This window comes from Zalophus californianus, chromosome 1 (genome assembly GCF_009762305.2).
Source record: "Zalophus californianus isolate mZalCal1 chromosome 1, mZalCal1.pri.v2, whole genome shotgun sequence".
Taxonomy (NCBI): Eukaryota; Metazoa; Chordata; class Mammalia; order Carnivora; family Otariidae; genus Zalophus; species Zalophus californianus.
In genome coordinates, this window is record NC_045595.1 from 159,144,103 (window position 1) to 159,160,763 (window position 16,661).

At 44.1% G+C, this 16,661-nt stretch overlaps 1 protein-coding gene across 2 annotated transcripts in view; it reads right to left on the reverse strand.

The window, feature by feature from the left end:
* Window positions 1-12,016, reverse strand: part of PLCXD2 (phosphatidylinositol specific phospholipase C X domain containing 2) — a 49,030-nt gene extending 37,014 nt beyond the window's left edge. For both annotated transcript variants that reach the window (XR_003517849.2, XM_027582056.2), the window contains exon 1: window positions 11,707-12,016. Coding sequence is in view for 1 of the 2 variants with exons in the window: in XM_027582056.2 (XP_027437857.1) it covers window positions 11,707-11,869 (163 nt within the window). In the remaining variant the exon portion in view is untranslated. The remainder of the gene's footprint in view (window positions 1-11,706) is intronic.
* Between the last annotated feature and the right edge of the window lie 4,645 nt (window positions 12,017-16,661).

A 16,661-nucleotide genomic window follows, 5' to 3' on the forward strand; every position in this document is an offset into this window, starting at 1 on the left:
AAAGATTTGCTTAAAAGAAGACAGAAACAGAAAACCCTCACACTCCTTGGGAACAAACTCATTGCCCCTTGCCTTTTTGTTTTCATTACCTGTATGTGACCCAGGTCACAAATCATCTGCCTGTGAGCTCACCTGACTCCACCAAGTAGATGTAAGTACTTTTCACTTTGTGCATCCCCGGCCTCTTGAACTTGATGAACCTGGGACACCTTCAGGCAATTATCTCCGTATCTGTCACGGACACCTGACTGTGAGTATCCCTACAGTTCCTAAGTTTCTGGCATATCGTAGGCACTGAATACACGCATCTAGAATAAATGCAAGCATGACTGCTTGAATAAACAGATGTTTAGAGAGTTTCTAGGGCAGGTAAGCCAAGGTCCTCTGATCCTTTCCCAAACTTCTCTTTGGTCCATCCATCTTCTTGAAACAGGCAGAGTTCACAGTCTGCACCTCCTCACCCCCAGCACCTGTATCCCCCAGTTCCATTTATCTCCATCTATCCTTCTAGCTTGAGTTATTTGGTTCAACGAAGAGGAATATGTCAGGAAACACACAGGACAAAAATAAGACAGAAAGAATGATGAAAGGAGCAGCTATAATAAAACATCGCATCGAACAATTTAAAAGGTTAAGTCCGAAAGAGTAGATTTCCTGCAATTCATGCCTGTGTAAATTATTTTCTAAAAACATCTCCTTGGGGTCTCCCATTTCACACACCTGAACTAGGTCCTTGGGAAAAATGCAGCATTTGTAGGGAATGTGACTCCATGCCGACAAATGCAGAAAAGGCTGAGGCATCTTTAGGATCTACAGAATCTAGCCAACACGAGTCCCAGGCTCGAGATCTGAAGACCATTTAGCAGATTCCCAAACCAAAGAAGAACGTCTTTAAACCCTGTCAGCCCAAAGGGAAAAACTTCACCTATCCGACTGGATTATTTCCCACAGGGCGTGTGGGAGAGTATTAATAACAACGGTCAAACTGCCCACAAAATCTGAGAGGGCCACGTGGTCCATTTAATTTTTAATCAAGTGCCTACTGAATTTGGAATTTTTCACAATGCAACAAAGCCACTGGGTGAGGCAGAACACTGGAAAGCAGAGGATGCTGATCAACTTATCTTTATGGGCTGAGAAGCCAAGAGGCATCCCACTGTCTGAGGACTAACATTAGCCTGGGAATCCAGAGAGCTACTCCTGGTCTACTCCCCAGCTGGCTGGATGAGCTAGACAGCTGGAGTAAATCCAAGCTTTTCATGGTGCTTTTCAGACCTGGAATGTTGTCAGATGAGGTATTTATATGTAAAACAAATACAAGCAGAGCTTCTCTGGTTCAAGGTCTGCCCCAACAGTCCCCACTTCTGGCCAGGAGGAGGAATCCTGAGGGGCACCAAGCCTCACCCGGGCTCTTGCAGGGCACCATGAGAATTCCACTGCCCCAGATATTCTCTGAATTAGCCCCAACATCCTAGGATTTATGTGAGTCAGAGGGGTTTCAATTCCATGTCTGGGAGGCATTTTAAAGCCCTCTACAGATGGATGGGCATCTATTTTCTTTTGAAAGACTTTCTCTTCCTCAAATGTCCGGGACACTCTGCTCCCCATCCCAAAGTAAGAGATTGTATAGGTAATTCATTAATAAGAAATTCTTTCTCTGTTTTGCTCCTTATCACTCTGCTTCGTCTCTGAACAGATGGCATCATTTTTGGTAAAGTAACACCTCACAAAGGGCACTTGGTCATCCCCTGATAAGCTTTCTCAGTTCCAAAATAATCACGTTCTCTTTAACAACTTTTCAGTTTTTAACACAAAAATAAGAATAATACAAAAGTTTAGGGGAAAACAGGAAAATGTTTAGGGTAGAAGAAAAACTTATATTACATTAAGTATTCTACTACAAAATTCTCCTGCTTTTATTTAGCCTTTTGGTGTACCCCAGGATGTGAGTGCGCGAAATATGTGGTATTTGACGGCGTGGTAACGTCACTAAACGTTTCCATTTCACAGCTGGTCTGTGCTATAGTGCACAGAGCTAACCTCAACTCCCACCCCAAACTGCCAATATAGTTGAAGAAATCATTAAACAAGACATGAGAGAATTCATGCAGAACAAGCCAACACTAGATGAGCTTCTGAGGGTCACTTATCTGGGACTAGAAGTTTTGGGCAGAGTTCCTGAACAAAGTAAAAGTTTAACTGAAACCTAAAAAATATATATATAAAAAGAATAAAGACACTGATTTCAAACTCAAATCTTCTTATATTGGATATAATAGTAGATGTGGGTGAGGGTCCAGGGTTGGGCAAATTGTGAAAAGTAAGACTGAGCTCTGAAATGATTTCCCCTGAGCGCTGTCTATGCCCTTCTCCCAATTCTGATAAGTCCCACAGGTCCCTCAAACTTGGCGTGCCCCAAACTCCGCCCTTCTGCTTCCTTCTGCCACCCCCTAACCTGCTTCTTCCCCTGTATCCCTATTTTCACCCTCAAGTCCTGTCGATACTTCCTCTGATATATCTCCTGTGTCTTCCCCTTTCCTTCGTCCACACTGTCACTCTCCTCAGGTCAGCATCTCCTCCCACCGGGATGGTCTCATCAACCAACTAACGGCTCCAGTTGGCTCCAGTACTGCCAGTTCCAATATACTTTGTGGACTGCAGCCAGAGCCGTCTTTCCAAAACATAGGGCTGACCCCTTGTCATTCACCTGCTTAACGTCCTTCCCACCACCGTTGAGGTAAAGCTAAATGACTTTAACATGGCTTGTTAGACCTCCCTGTACTTTGCCACCTTACTCCTTGCCCCTCCCCTCCTGAAAACCTACAGTACAACTACTGTGAACAATTTTGGTTTGTTAAGTGGGCCATTTTCTCTCTTCTCTCTTTCTCTCTCTCTCCACGTTATTTCCTCCCCTAGAACACTCTCAATCTCAGGGCTAATTCCTATGTATCCTTCCCAGTGCAGTCTATTCATCACTTCCTCCAGGAGGCTTCCCTGGACTCCCAAGTCTTGTTAAAGATGCCCATGCCATATACTTCTTCCAGTGGCAGCTTCTGCCTCCCCAATCATTCTACATAGTATATTGTGTTATAACTACTTGTTTCGTTTTGTTTTTAAAGAGCAGTTACTCATCACATACAATATAACTACTTGATTAAATGTCCATTTCTCTGGAAAGCCTGGGTGGCTCAGGTCATGATCTTGAAGGCCTGAGATCGGCCCCATATTGGGCTCCCCACTCAGTGGAGAGTCGGCTTGTCCCTCTGCCCCTCCCCCCACTTGTGCTCACATGCTCTCTCGCTCTCAAATAAATAAAATCTTAAGGAAAAAAGTCCATTTCTCCAACTAGATTGTATGCTCTTTGAAGGCAGGAACTGTGTGTAATGATCATCACCGTGTCTAGGAGAGGGCCTGGCATATAAGAGGAAATCAATACATATGTATTAAATAGAAATGAAAGAAAGAGTTTCTCATATTACCCCTCAGCATTCCTAATAACTGATGTGCCATTTTGCTTCTCTTCACCTTTATGCAGTTATCTGGGGGCTTTTCACCCATTCCTGACCAAGTCTTTCAACAGCTGCTGTTTGCCCTGGGATAATGTTTAAAGTTTAATCTTAGCATGGCACGTAAGACTCATTAGTCTACTTTGCCAGTCTCATCTCTGTTTAAATGAAATCTATGTTCTGACCATACCAGACTGCTTGGCTTTTCTCAAGGTCACTCTAATCTCTCACTCCTCGCTCCTCCTTGGTACCTCTGCATTGTGATAACCTTCCCTCTACCTGTAACACCTATTTACTATTTGCTCTTTATGATTCAACCCAAGCTCCTCTTGAAAGCTCAATCTACCAGGCTTCCCGCCTCCTTCCAGTAATGGAATTGGGAGTTGGCTTTCTGAGTATTACAGTATCCTATGCATTCTTCTCCACAGTGTTTGAATTTTAGCTTCTGTTTTAAGATCATAACTTCATGAAAAGCAGGGAGAAGACTCTTTTCTCCATGTTCACCTCATCTAACACAGTACCTGGCACAAAAGGTGCTCTAAAAATATCCTTTGAATACCCAATTTTCCTTTAAATGAATACATTTTTTTTTTTAATCTAGGCAGTGAAAACCAAAAGAAGCAAAAGGTTAAAGAGCTTTGAAGATCCATAGGGGTGCCTCCTGCCAGGACAGTGACCTGAACTCAAAGTTCAGGAAGGAGGGATGCTGTCTTCACCTTTATCTCTTTGACATTTTTTCACCTGGTTTCAGTTATACTTTATAAGAATATTGCTTTCAGCACAGAAGCCTTCAAATCATATGTTTATAAAATATTCATCTCAGTCTGACAGTGTCTAGGAATCGTTCAGTTCCACCATTACGCAGACTGCTGGGCACTCCGACACATTAGCAGTACAGGGTACAAATGCTTCCTGGTTCTCCCTTTGATACCGTCAGGTCTGTACAGAGGAAAAAAAATAGCAACAGAATATTCTCTGGGAAAAAAAAGAACCTTACAGCCAATAGTTCTAGAATAATTGGAAATTAAAAAAACAAAAAACAAAAAAACCCCACCTGTTATTCTCCTAGAAAATTCCAGCGGCTTCGTAGACCATGAATCCAAGGTAGACCGCGGACACTTCCTGGCACCACCTACACACCCTCTTGGAGCAATGCTGGCCTCTGTGGCCAAACCCAGGTTACCTTGGAGCTACTAGAGACCCTACTAATGTAATCCTCCCAGGGACTGTTTGATCCTTATGGGCGCTCAGCAATATAATCTGAATTCCCAGAGCTGTGAGAAGTGAAGGGCCCTGGCTCCACCAGGCGTGTAACTACTCAAACCAGCGCCGTCACAGTGCTCCTCTACCTTAATTTGGTTCTTGATGGGTGTTCAAATCCTTTCACACACACAAACACACCCACCTACCACAATGTCTATAAATAATCCTTCCTCTGCAGGCCGGGTTTGAAACTCTAATTAGGGTTACTCAGCATTTGTGAAGAGGTTCAAGCTTTTCACAAAGGCAAAGCATTTCTCTAACAGTTACTTCTAGCTGCCTGCACTTGGAAGCTCTTAGGGGCTGGGTGGGGGAGACTGGAGCCAACCTGTCCCCTGGCGGGGTACGGGTGGGGGTGAGGGGGTAGTCAGCTCAAATCATGGGACAGAAGCCAACTGTCAGCTTCAGAAGCACATCTGAAACAGCAGCGTGCAGGTGAAGGTGGCAGGCTCCTAGGATTTGAGAGGTCCATAGGCATGTTTTGGAAGATCTTTATCAAGGGAAAACAGCAACAGGCATGAAAATTTAGGCTCTCCTGAGGCCATAGCTCAGTGTGTGTGTTGCGTGATGGGTAGCGTGTGTGTTAGTGTGTGTGTAGAGGGTGATATGTATGTTTGGAGGGATTGTGAGGCTATTCCAATGGCTGGGGAAAGAGTTATAAAGTATGTATAAAGATCTATTCAAAGGAAAGCATTTCCTAACATCCCTACTCTTGAGCTGGGAACGCAAGTACGGGGTTAGGAGGGCAGGTGGTGGGGAAATGAGGAGAGAAGGAGCAAAGTTAACAGGATGGCCCTGTCACAGAGTTGCATTTTCCCCAAAGGCTTTGGATGGCTGAGGATGACAAAGTTTGACAGCTGAATTTGGGATGGGGGACAGAGTAAGTAGCTAAAGAGGTTCTTCTGGCTCTCTTGATCAGCTGCCCTCATACTGCCCTTAAGTCTCCCTTGGTACTCACGCCCCGGGCAACCCTCCATGTATCCTTCCCTTAACTCTAAGCTCCCCTGAGGGGATGACCATTCAGGTTATCCTGATCTGATCAGACAGAGAGCACTGAGCCACATGGCTTAATTGGAAGGTCAGCTCCTTAACTAGACTGTGCCTTACCTGAAGGGATGGACTAATCTTACACTTCTTCTTGGTTGTCCATTCCAGGTGTAGGTTTTTAATAAATCCATCATAATCAATTTTTAATGACATCATTTTGTGATAGAAACTGTTCTAAGCATGCTATATGAATTAATTTGTCACACTAACTAAATGATGTAGTGCCATTATTGTCTCTGTTTTACAGAGAAGGACACTGTAGCACAGAGAGTAAGAAACCTGCCCAAGGTCACAGAGTCATCAGGAACAGAGGTGAAGTTCAAATCCAGACAGAGTGGCTCTAGCGTTAACGCTCTAAACCAATCCATGATTCGTTCTGCTTCTTGAAGACATGAGTGATTCCTGAATTCCTTGTGGCTTTTGTGTGATTGGGGGGCACTGGTAGGGAAATCTAAGGAATTGATGAGCCTCCTTAGAAGAAAGACCTACTAATAAGAACACCAAAGTCATAGGCTCTTTTTATTCCTCACCATGACCACCCAGATTAAAAAAAACCAAAAAAACAAAAAACAAAAAACAAAAACAAAACGTATTCCCACCCAAGAGTCCATTTTGGTTCCATAAGATTGTTTTTCTTGATTGGGTCAGCCCTGGTAGACTCAGCCTTGTCCTTGGTTTTCCACAGCCGCAAATCCTGTAGGGGGATGGGTTTCTTTCTAGGGCCAACTCATAGCTCATGCTATCCTCAAAGTGGAGCCAACCTGGACTTCTTGCTCCACAATGTATGTTATGCCCCTTTGGATCCCCAAATCTCTTTTGGATGCATCAGACCTAATCCAACTTCCAAAAGCATAATTAGAGTAACGACCCTTCGTCTTGCCCCTGTAATAATCTGGTCGTCTGCATGACGCACATGTGGGAAGTGAGAAGAGCTACAGAACTCACCGGGTGGTCAAAGGTGGAACTGCGTGGGACAGGCATAGAATTCGGAAAGGCAAAAAAGAAGGCGATGATCCTCAGGAAGATGAGAAGGGTCTGGGAATTGGAGAGCACTGAGGAGCATGGGGGCGAGGGTTGACACTGGAAAGGGAGAGGCCAGGGCAGTGGAAGGAAGGTGAAGAGGGGAACAAGAAATGAGAGCAGGCTGGGGCTGAGGCCAGGCAGGAAACATGAGAAGCTCCCATTTGACAAGGGAAGAGAGAAGGCAGAAAGGATGCAGGGTGAAAGAATTGTTCCTAGGACACAAGTTACACCAGAATTCTGCTTCTGACTCTCCTGACCATTTTGCTCTGCCTCAGAATTTTCACTTCCAATGGGGCTCAGTGATGAGCCTTATCTAAAGCTTATCTAAAGGGAATACTATGCAGAAGGAATAAGAGATGGCTGGAAAATGTTCAGGTGGCTTCATACAGCTTTTTCGCCAGGTAAACCTAATCAATCCATTCAGTTTAGCTCTGACCACAATCAAACACGATGGTGGCTGCAAGCGAGCCACTCTCCAGCATCCTTACTCTCCGGGTCCCTTGCATTCAATCATCCACTTGTCTCCAATGACCAAGCTGCTACCGTGTACTAGGACCTAGGATTATAAAGAGAAATAAGACATACTCTCTGCATGCAAATTGTTCATAGACAATATGGATGATAGACAGCCAAAAATAACAATGTGTTCAGAAGTGCTATGATAAAGGTATTAACAAAGCATTACTGAGAGGCAGGAGAGAAAGTCCTCCAACCATTTCCCATCTACCCTCATCCCTGAACTTAACTGGTTTATTTCATCAGGAAAGTCCCCTTCCAACCCAGACCACCTGCCTAGTCACATCCCTTGAAATTTTGACCATTCTTCAAATCTTGAGTCAAATGCCATGTTTTTTCAACAAAGTAGTTCCTAATCTGAGAAGTAGGAACTAACGGGAATTAATCTTTCTATTCTCTGTGCTTCCATCACACCTTTATATCTTTGTTTTAATATTTACCCCAATTATTTTGAACTACATATGGTAATTTGTATATATAAAACTAAATTGTAAGCTCCTTTATACTAAGGTTGATGCCTGATTCATCCTTGGGTCTCCCCCAGGCCTGAGCATGGACGTTTCTTAAAATGTACTCAGGGTCAGTTAATTTAGACTAATTATTCTACAGTTCCTTTTAGGATGCTAAAGTGAGAGGACCCTGCTTCATCCTGGCAGTTGTGAGTACTTGTTTGCACATGCCAAAAATAATTTCTTGTTCTAAAGGGGCATAAAAGAAAGGGCTTTTAGACCTAAAATGACTCATTCTTCTATCTCTTTTCACGTTTGGACAAAGAATGGGCATTTATAAAAAAGCCTCCAATTAAAGAATTTTTAATTTAGAAAAGACTCTGTATTTCATTTAATCCAACATCTTAATTACAAATGAGGAAACTAAGTCCTGAGCAATTCAGATGCTTCTTCAATATCACACAGCCAGAATCAACAATATCAACTTTCTTAAGTTCAAGGCTCTCTCCAACAGACTAAACAGCTTACCTTCAATATAAAGGGAAAAAGCATGATTTTAAAAAAATCTAAAAAAAAAGGACAAGAAAAGAAATACACTAAACTATAGAAAAAGAATTCATTGGCAACTATACACGTTATAGAAAACATTTTTTCTATCAGTCCATTTGTCCATAAAGAATATCATGCTTTCACTAACGTCAGTGAAAATGTTTGTAGAGTTTAAAGCTTTAATTTAAAAACCTGACTTTTGCAATTTCCAGATCCTTTACCCTTGGGGTCTCCAATCATTCTAAACGGTTGGCAATGAGATTTGTTCTGGGGTTCTTCTCCAGGATATTTCAATATGTTTGGGCGATGCTGATCATTAACAGGTGTTCTTAACAGTTGTATAAGTAAAATAATACATCAAGGCTTTGTTGAGACGTACACATTCACACCTGTTCTCTCCCATCATGACTTAGGCAAATGCAGCAGATGCACTCAAATCTGATGTAGTTTACTCCATCCCAGTCCACTATTCTTGCCAGAACCCCTGCTTTTTCTCTGACCTTTCCCAGGTCAGTGCCACCCCATCCTCACCCTGACAGATGTGACACAATCTGACAGACACCCTACATCATCGGTTGGCACACGGGAGCACATACATGTGCATAAACATCACACAAATGTCTAAGCGATAAATCTGAATTTAAAACTTCCTGCGTTCCAGTTATAAACAGGGATATGTGTATATACAGAGATATACACATATATATCACATATATACATATATAATTGTAAACATGTAAATATATATATTACTCAGATATATAATATGTACACATATATATCTGTCTATCTATCTCTTCACAGTGATACATAATCACTCAGATAAAGACCACCTAATCTTAAAAATTATTTCATTTGCCACAGAGGACAGACTGTAAAAACTGCTTTTTGGTTAGAGACTACCACCCCCTCCCCTAGGACGGATGGACACACACACACACACACACACACACACACAGCTGCTCTGCACTCCCCAAGGCCCCCTGAGGGGCACAGGGATAGTGCATGGGTTTTGGAGCCAGCTAGATAGGGGCTTAAATGTTAGTTCTGTTATTTACTATTTGTGTGATCTTAAAAAAATTACTCAACCTCTCTGGACAAGAATTTTCTAATTTCCAAAATAAGGATGTTAGTAGCTGTCTTGGAGGTGTAGAGATTTGAGGTAGTGTTCGCCAGTGGCTAGTGAGGTTAGCACTTAGTAAATAAGAACTATTACGCTGAAGGTGATCACGAAGGGGAAGAGGTGGAGGGGAAATGGGAGAGGAAGATGATGGATTCCATGTCCTGAATGCCTTCTGTATTTCAGAATTTCTCCGCAAGGCTTGGCAGAACTTGAGTGCTAGCCATTAGCTAGGGAATATTAAGCTTGAGGGATGGGAAAGGAAACTGGGGGGGGGGGTCGGGTTGGTGAGGGGTCCATAAATGGCTAGCACTTACATGTGATTTTCCTGTGTTGAACTCATATATACATATGCTCATGCCCCTTCCACGGCTGGGAAAAGGACATTCACAGAAGTGAATTCAGCATGTTGAGGAGTCAAGGTCATTTTTTCTTTTTCTTTCTTTCTTCCTTCCTTTTTTTTTTTTTTTTTTGTTTTCTGCCTAGAAGGACCAGACCTCACAAAGCAGGGTGAACAAATTCCTATGTCCTCCATACTGCCTCATCATAGCATTTCCAGTCATAGCAGCAGGCTCTGGCTGTTTGCCCCCTTCCCCTGGCAATTCTAGTAACTGTGAGATACCCTATAGATTGCAGAACAAATGCCCAGCTCCTTTCTGGAGTCACGGTGTCAGAGCACCCAGCCAAGCCACTGGCAGAGCTGGGGCTGTGGTGTGATCTGTCCATCCAAAGTACAACAGGAAGGAGGAAGCCCCAACCTACCCCGGCCATGTCCTGAATGACAAAGTCATTTAGGGCCTGCCTAAGATGCCATGCTGTTTGCAAACACACACTACCTGCCATACCACCTGACCAAACAATTCCACCGGAAAGCCTGAAGACAAATGACTAATGTTAAAAGAAGCCTGTGCATCATTTCAGTGATGACTCCCCAGGCGTCGATTAAACATGGAAAAGACCTGTTCTGAAGCATGACCATCTGGCATTTCCCAAGGAACTATAGTCAATGGCTGATAAAACACAAGTGATCGTAACTATCAAGAGATGTAGCAGCCCTCTCCTTGCTCAAAAGTAGCAAGAGCCCATGACGACAATGCACCTGGACGACCTCCAAAAGAAGAGGTGAGGAAGGAAAAGGCTGCATCTGAAGCCAGTGCTGCTCTTCCTCATGCATAGAAAGCAAAGATCTGGGTTGCATGAGGTCATGCAAAAAAAATCAGACTGCTCCCAGGGATGCTTGCAAGTTTGTCTGGTAGGCTAGGGGCGAAGAGCAATTGTTCTATCTCCAGTTGAGAGAAAACATTAGCAGTCGTCCATCCCCTGCTCCTAGGGGTGCTTTTCAAGTACAGGCATCTGGGACTTTACCCAGCACGGCCGATCAAGTGATCTTGGATCACTGTAGTCCAAAGTCCCTCCCTAGAAACCATGCTTTAACCAGCTTTTGAGCGGAACGAAGAGGACACATTTAACAAATTTAATGCGAGTGATACCAAGGCATAAAACCCCCAGGAGAGAAACCATGGCTGGAGCAGAAGTGCTTTTCAACGCTTCGGTTCTAGATCAGTCAGGCAGACACCTGTGTATATATAGACAAATCTTCAAACACCACCTCATCACACCTAATGACTGCCTGTGACCTCTGATGAGCATTTGCATTCTCCATTTCTGGCTTTTCCAACAGCGAAAATATGTGTCTTTATACTCAGTCCTGGTTCTGAACCTGTTCTCTAATGATAATCTTTGTTTGTTTGTTTTTCCTACATGCAAGGTCAGATGAATGAGAAAGAAAATACTTTCAGTTTTAATTTTGACCCAGATCTAAAATTGTTAATGACTTTTTATTCATTACTCTTGATCTCTCCTTTTTCCTTTCAGCGATTCAGGTACATGCACCCCTCACATGGCCTGGTTCCAACATTAAGACTGTAACATTCTTAGAATGAGGCTACCAAGTAAAAACAAAACAAAACAAAACAAAACAAAACAAAAAGACGCAAACAAACAAAAAATGGTGCTTCCATGCTCCCGAGTCCCCTTTGCCAATGAGGCAGTGTACTTAAATCTGTTTACAGCAGCTGCTTCAGTGTTAAGTTTTTGGTTGGAAATAAAAAGGTTTAGTAAGGTCACTGACAATTATTTTCTCAGCACAACAGAAAAGCAACCCAATCCATTAATAATAAGAACACTAAAATGGCAGAAGCAAACACAGTGGGCACAAGGAGGAATGGAAGAGTACCTGGGATTGCCAGATTGGAAAGGGGGACGTTGTGGAGGTGAGGGGGGAGCGAGGCCATCCAGTCGGCATTGCAGACCTCCGATGATGTCTTTGTCCCGCTGGGGTTGGGGGAGCAGATGGTCCCCATCCTGAGTTTCCTCCTCACCTTCCTAAGTGCTAGCATTCCTCTTGGGCAGTTTGCCCAGGCTCAGCCCGGTGCCACTCACTCACTGATCATCACGGCCCGGACTCGAGACATTCCAGGGCCATCTTTGTCAAGCCAGTCTTGCCAAAAGACCTTTCTGCCTGGGAGACCGGGCGAATAGGTGGTTCCCTACCCACCCGCCCCCCCACCCCCCAGCACCCGCAGTCCCCACCCTCTCCGGCGCAGCCGCTCTTCCACTGCCTTAATCTGCTCAGACCCGGCTCCGTTAAACTTCTTAGGTTCTCCTCTGGAGCCGGGGTTAGGTAGGCCCCTGGAGATAAATCTTACAGAAACTGAACGTCCGACGAGCCGCCACGCCCGGAGCCACTCACACGACAGGTGCCCACACGGCGTACGGACAAGCCGGTGGGTCTATACACACGTGAGCGCCCGGACGCAACATCACCGGCCAGATTTATGCCTCAAAGTGTGTCACTGGGCTGGCACAGAGGCTGGGCCTGCCTACTACTCCTCCCCCGGCTTCTCGGCGCACACTCCCCCTGCCCTGTGGCTTTCCGAAGGCTCTCAGAAGTGTAACCGGCGGCGCTCGGACTCCCGACAGCCCCGCCCCGCACTGCCGGGCAGATTTGCCGGGCTACGCGGCGCGTGATTGGCCGCTGGCGGAGCGCGCTCCGATTGGCCGGCGCCCTCCCGGGCTGCCCCTCCGAGCGCTCCCACCCGTCGGCGGCCCAGTCCCCTCCCTCCGTTACTTCCCGCCTGGGTGAAGGGGGGCAGGCACCGCTGCGGGGACCGCAGGGGCGGGGGGGTACTTGCCGGCGGGGGCCAGTCCTGGGACCTCAGACGGGCCCTTCCTCCGGCCTTCCACGCAGCCAGCACTCAGATGTTGAACACGGCCACAGATGTTTCTTTCCTTGCGTCTTTCCCCTACACACACACACACACCCCCACACCCACAATGACAATCACATAGAATGTATTACATTTTCAATAGACCACAGAAGCAGCAGAAATAGGGGGGGTAAGGAGGCCGAGGAACGTGCAATATCTCATATCTGGATGACAACCTCAAGGATGGTTTGTTTCAACTGTTACATAATGGAGATTTACTTACACACCACTTAGCCCCATTTTACAGAGGGAATAATGATAACATGTTTGTATTACTCGGGTATTTGGAACCTTCTTCCAAATTCTTTGTCCCCTTTGCTCTTCACAGGACCCCCATAGGGCAGGGTGAGTTTTTGTTTTTGCGGGTAGGATGCCCTTTTCACAGATGAAATGGAAGTCCTGGGGCATTCAGAAAGCAGTTGGCACTATTGGGAAATATCATTTTAAAAGAAACCCTCAAGTCCCGGGGCTTGTAGGCACACAAACTCATTCCCCTGCTTTCTGCAATATTCCCTACTCCTTCAAAAGGTACTTTTTCGTGGTGGTATACTATAGGGTCTCTAATGATATGAGAACTTTGCACATCAATAATCACAGAAACATCTTGGCCCAGAGGCACAATAAGAAAAACACCCTGGGCTTTGATAGTGGGGCCCTGGAGGGCTTCAGGTCAGGCAGCTCCTGGGTGACTCAGGAGGGGCTTATTTGAAAAGCAAGCAGCAGGCTTTGCCAAGAGAAAACTGAATGCTGACATCTAATCACTGAATGGCCCACTTCAACTCCAAGGTAACTCGACAGCCCAAGGCCTGTGCCTCAGCCACCTTTCAGTACACACAACTCCTCCTGCATCTTGCCCCCTTTTGACTCTTACTAAAATTTCTTCTTCCAGGCTATTCTTAACATTCATTTGAGTCTGCTTTTCAGCCCTTTGAGCTGCATAGTATTACGGGAAGGTTTTTTTTGTTTGTTTGTTTTGTTTTGTTTTCTAGAGGAGTATCCCTTGGTTAATAAAAAGGAAGTGTACACTATTTATCATGTATCTTCTGGTGTTTAAAGGACACTTCAAAATAGTGCTCTTTTTTTCAAGTACACCACAGGATATTGAGAATATGTTGTGTGTCTGAGTTCACATTTTTTATTCTTCATAGAAAAATCTCTCTGTAAAGGAATATCCCAACATTTACTTTTGAAAAGTCACCTTTCTGGGCTTTCCTTGAGCTTAAAACCTTTTTTTGAATATTCCTAAATGCAAAACTTTATGTAAGTTAGCGAAGGCAAGCAAAATGTGTTCTTTAAGCTCTATTGTGGAATGCCAATTTCAACGCCTTTTTCCCCCTTGATTTCTTTAGCTCTTAATGGAAGGAGTGAGCATATTAAGAAAGCATTAAAGGGGGGCCTGGTCAGTTAAGCGTCCAACTCTTGGGGTCATGATCTCAAGGTTCTGAGATCGAGCCCCGCCTCAACCCGGAGTCTGCTTAAGACTCTCTCTCCCTCTGCCCCTCTCCTTCCAATAAATAAATCTTTTTAAAAAAGAAAGCATTACACTTTAGATTTAGAGACATTACTGTGTGAGAACTCAGAAACAAGAGAAATGGAATCACTTAAGACTAGAGGTTTTGTATCTCCATGAAATTGGCAGCTTTTTTGATCACAACTACTTGAAAATCGCCGAAACAGTTCAAAAGAAGCCAACACTCTTCTTCGTATATTCTTGAGTCGTCCTGGAAGAAATCTTGGAGATGAAATCACAGCATGTAGTGTAGTTCTTGGCATATAGCAGGTGCTCAATAAATGTTTGTTAGAAGGAGACAGATGCTTTGTAAAACATGCTCTGTGGGGTTCTAGGGAGTGTCTTAGAGCACCGTTTTTCAAACATTAATGTGTAAATCCATCATATTTGGGTTGCATTGTTCTGAGATGGGCTCAGATTCTGCATTCCTAAATTTCTAGCTATGCTGGTTCAGACCACACTTGTAGGTAGCAGTGCTTTAGAAAACAGGCTAAAATCTCAGCTAAGAATCTGTAAGTATAAAAGAATATTTTTTCTTTCATATAATGTAATGGAAACTAAATGATCAGTGGGATTTTTATACTATGCCACAGATAATTTAGGGAAAATAATTTTAAAGTAAAGGTAATATTTAGGATTTGGTCAGGCAATATTTTCTCACATGCTGTATTATGAAAGTTACTAAAGGTTGGGGGCCTACACTAACAGAAGGAGTGGGATAGTAATTACAATGTAATGGAGTGCTAATCATAGGCCAATCATTCTGCTAGGTGCTAGGAATGCAGGAGAAGTTAAGTGAAAGTTGGCATCTGAGGAACCTCAGCTAGTATATAATTCAGGAGAAAAGAGAGTGAAATATGTGAATTACACATTGCAATGTGAAGTGGAACGAAGGGATAATAGAGACATGTAGAGATGGACAAAGAGGTACACATTTTGATGGGGGTGGGGAGGGCCAAGGGACACATTGAATGCATCAGAAGAGGCATTCAAGCCCAGACTGGAATTCTGAAAAATGTTTCTGCAAGGGGAAACTGGGCAGAGGGTTTTGGCATGAGAAAGGCATGTACCGTGGAGAAAACATCAGCAGCAAAGGTATGACTGTGAGTGGGAGATGGGAAACAGAAAATCCACTAGAGTGGCCGCACAAGGTGGGAAATGGGACTCATTCATTCTCGCTGAACCCACACAAGAGCCCAGTGAGTTCGGTCCTATCACTATCCCCATTTTAGAAAGGACACTAAAGCTTAGATAGGGCACAGTACTGCCTAAGATCTCATAGCTAGTTAGTGGCAAAGCTGTGACCCCAAGTCTCTTGATCATCATGCCAGTAGCTTCCCACTAGATGTTACCTGTTTGTATTGTAAACCTGGAAGACGCTGTATGACCGAATATGACCAAAGTATATTCAAGAGTTTGAACCTTTTTTTCCCCCTATAGACAAAACAGGCCATTAGAGTTTTTTGAGAAGAGGAGTAAAATGACTCATATTGTACTTTAGGAAGATAAATCTGCCATAATGAAGAACGGTTGGAGAAAGGTAGTCTTTCAAGGAAATCACTGAACTCAGTTATCTAAGCAAGAAAAAGGTAAGAGAACACAGGGAAGCTCTAGTACACAGAGGCTAAATGCATGGACTTTCTTAATTATGGTGCTTGCCTCCCCATCCCCACTTCTCACCTCCAAGGACCACGAATTTGAGGGCCCGAGTGGACAGTCTGACTAGCTCTGAAATTATTTTTTTTATCACTTGAAAGTCTCATTAAATTGTTCATCTATTTCTTGTTATATACAACCAAACCTATTTCTAGGAGTATATCTACAAATCAGTTTTCTTTTCTGGAAATTTTTCTCTATTACTTGATCAAGGACCCCACTGAATTCCTGAGCAGGTGACCCCCTCTTTCGGAGTCTACATTAGATTTTGGAAGTGCCTGGGAAGGTTCATGATCTTTGGAATCATGTCATAAACGACTAGTGAGGGTCCCAGAGCAAGCACCCCAAAGAGCTTGCCATTTGGCATGTCTGGTTGGTGGGGCAAGATGGCCTGGATTTTTACTTGATTGAAGACAACCTGAGAACCACGGGGGAAACACACTGATTTAATGACACTGCGGCCCCCAAATCCAAGACCCTGTGCTGTCTTATCTCCCAGTCTGTGTGCTAAATGGGAAAGGAAGAGATCTCAAAGAGAATCAGAATCCAGGCACTTGTTTGGTCGGGGACATTGCCTAGAGGAGAATGAGGCAATAGGATGCTTTAAGTCCCACAGTCACAATTTTTTCCTCCTGGCTGGAGGGTGTGGGAGGGTGAAGGACTGAAATGAGGAGCCAGGTAAGTACAAGATCCGAATATAGGCTTTGTTTTGTGTCTCACGTCAGCTGAGTTTATCCCTAGTCATTCCCGACCTTC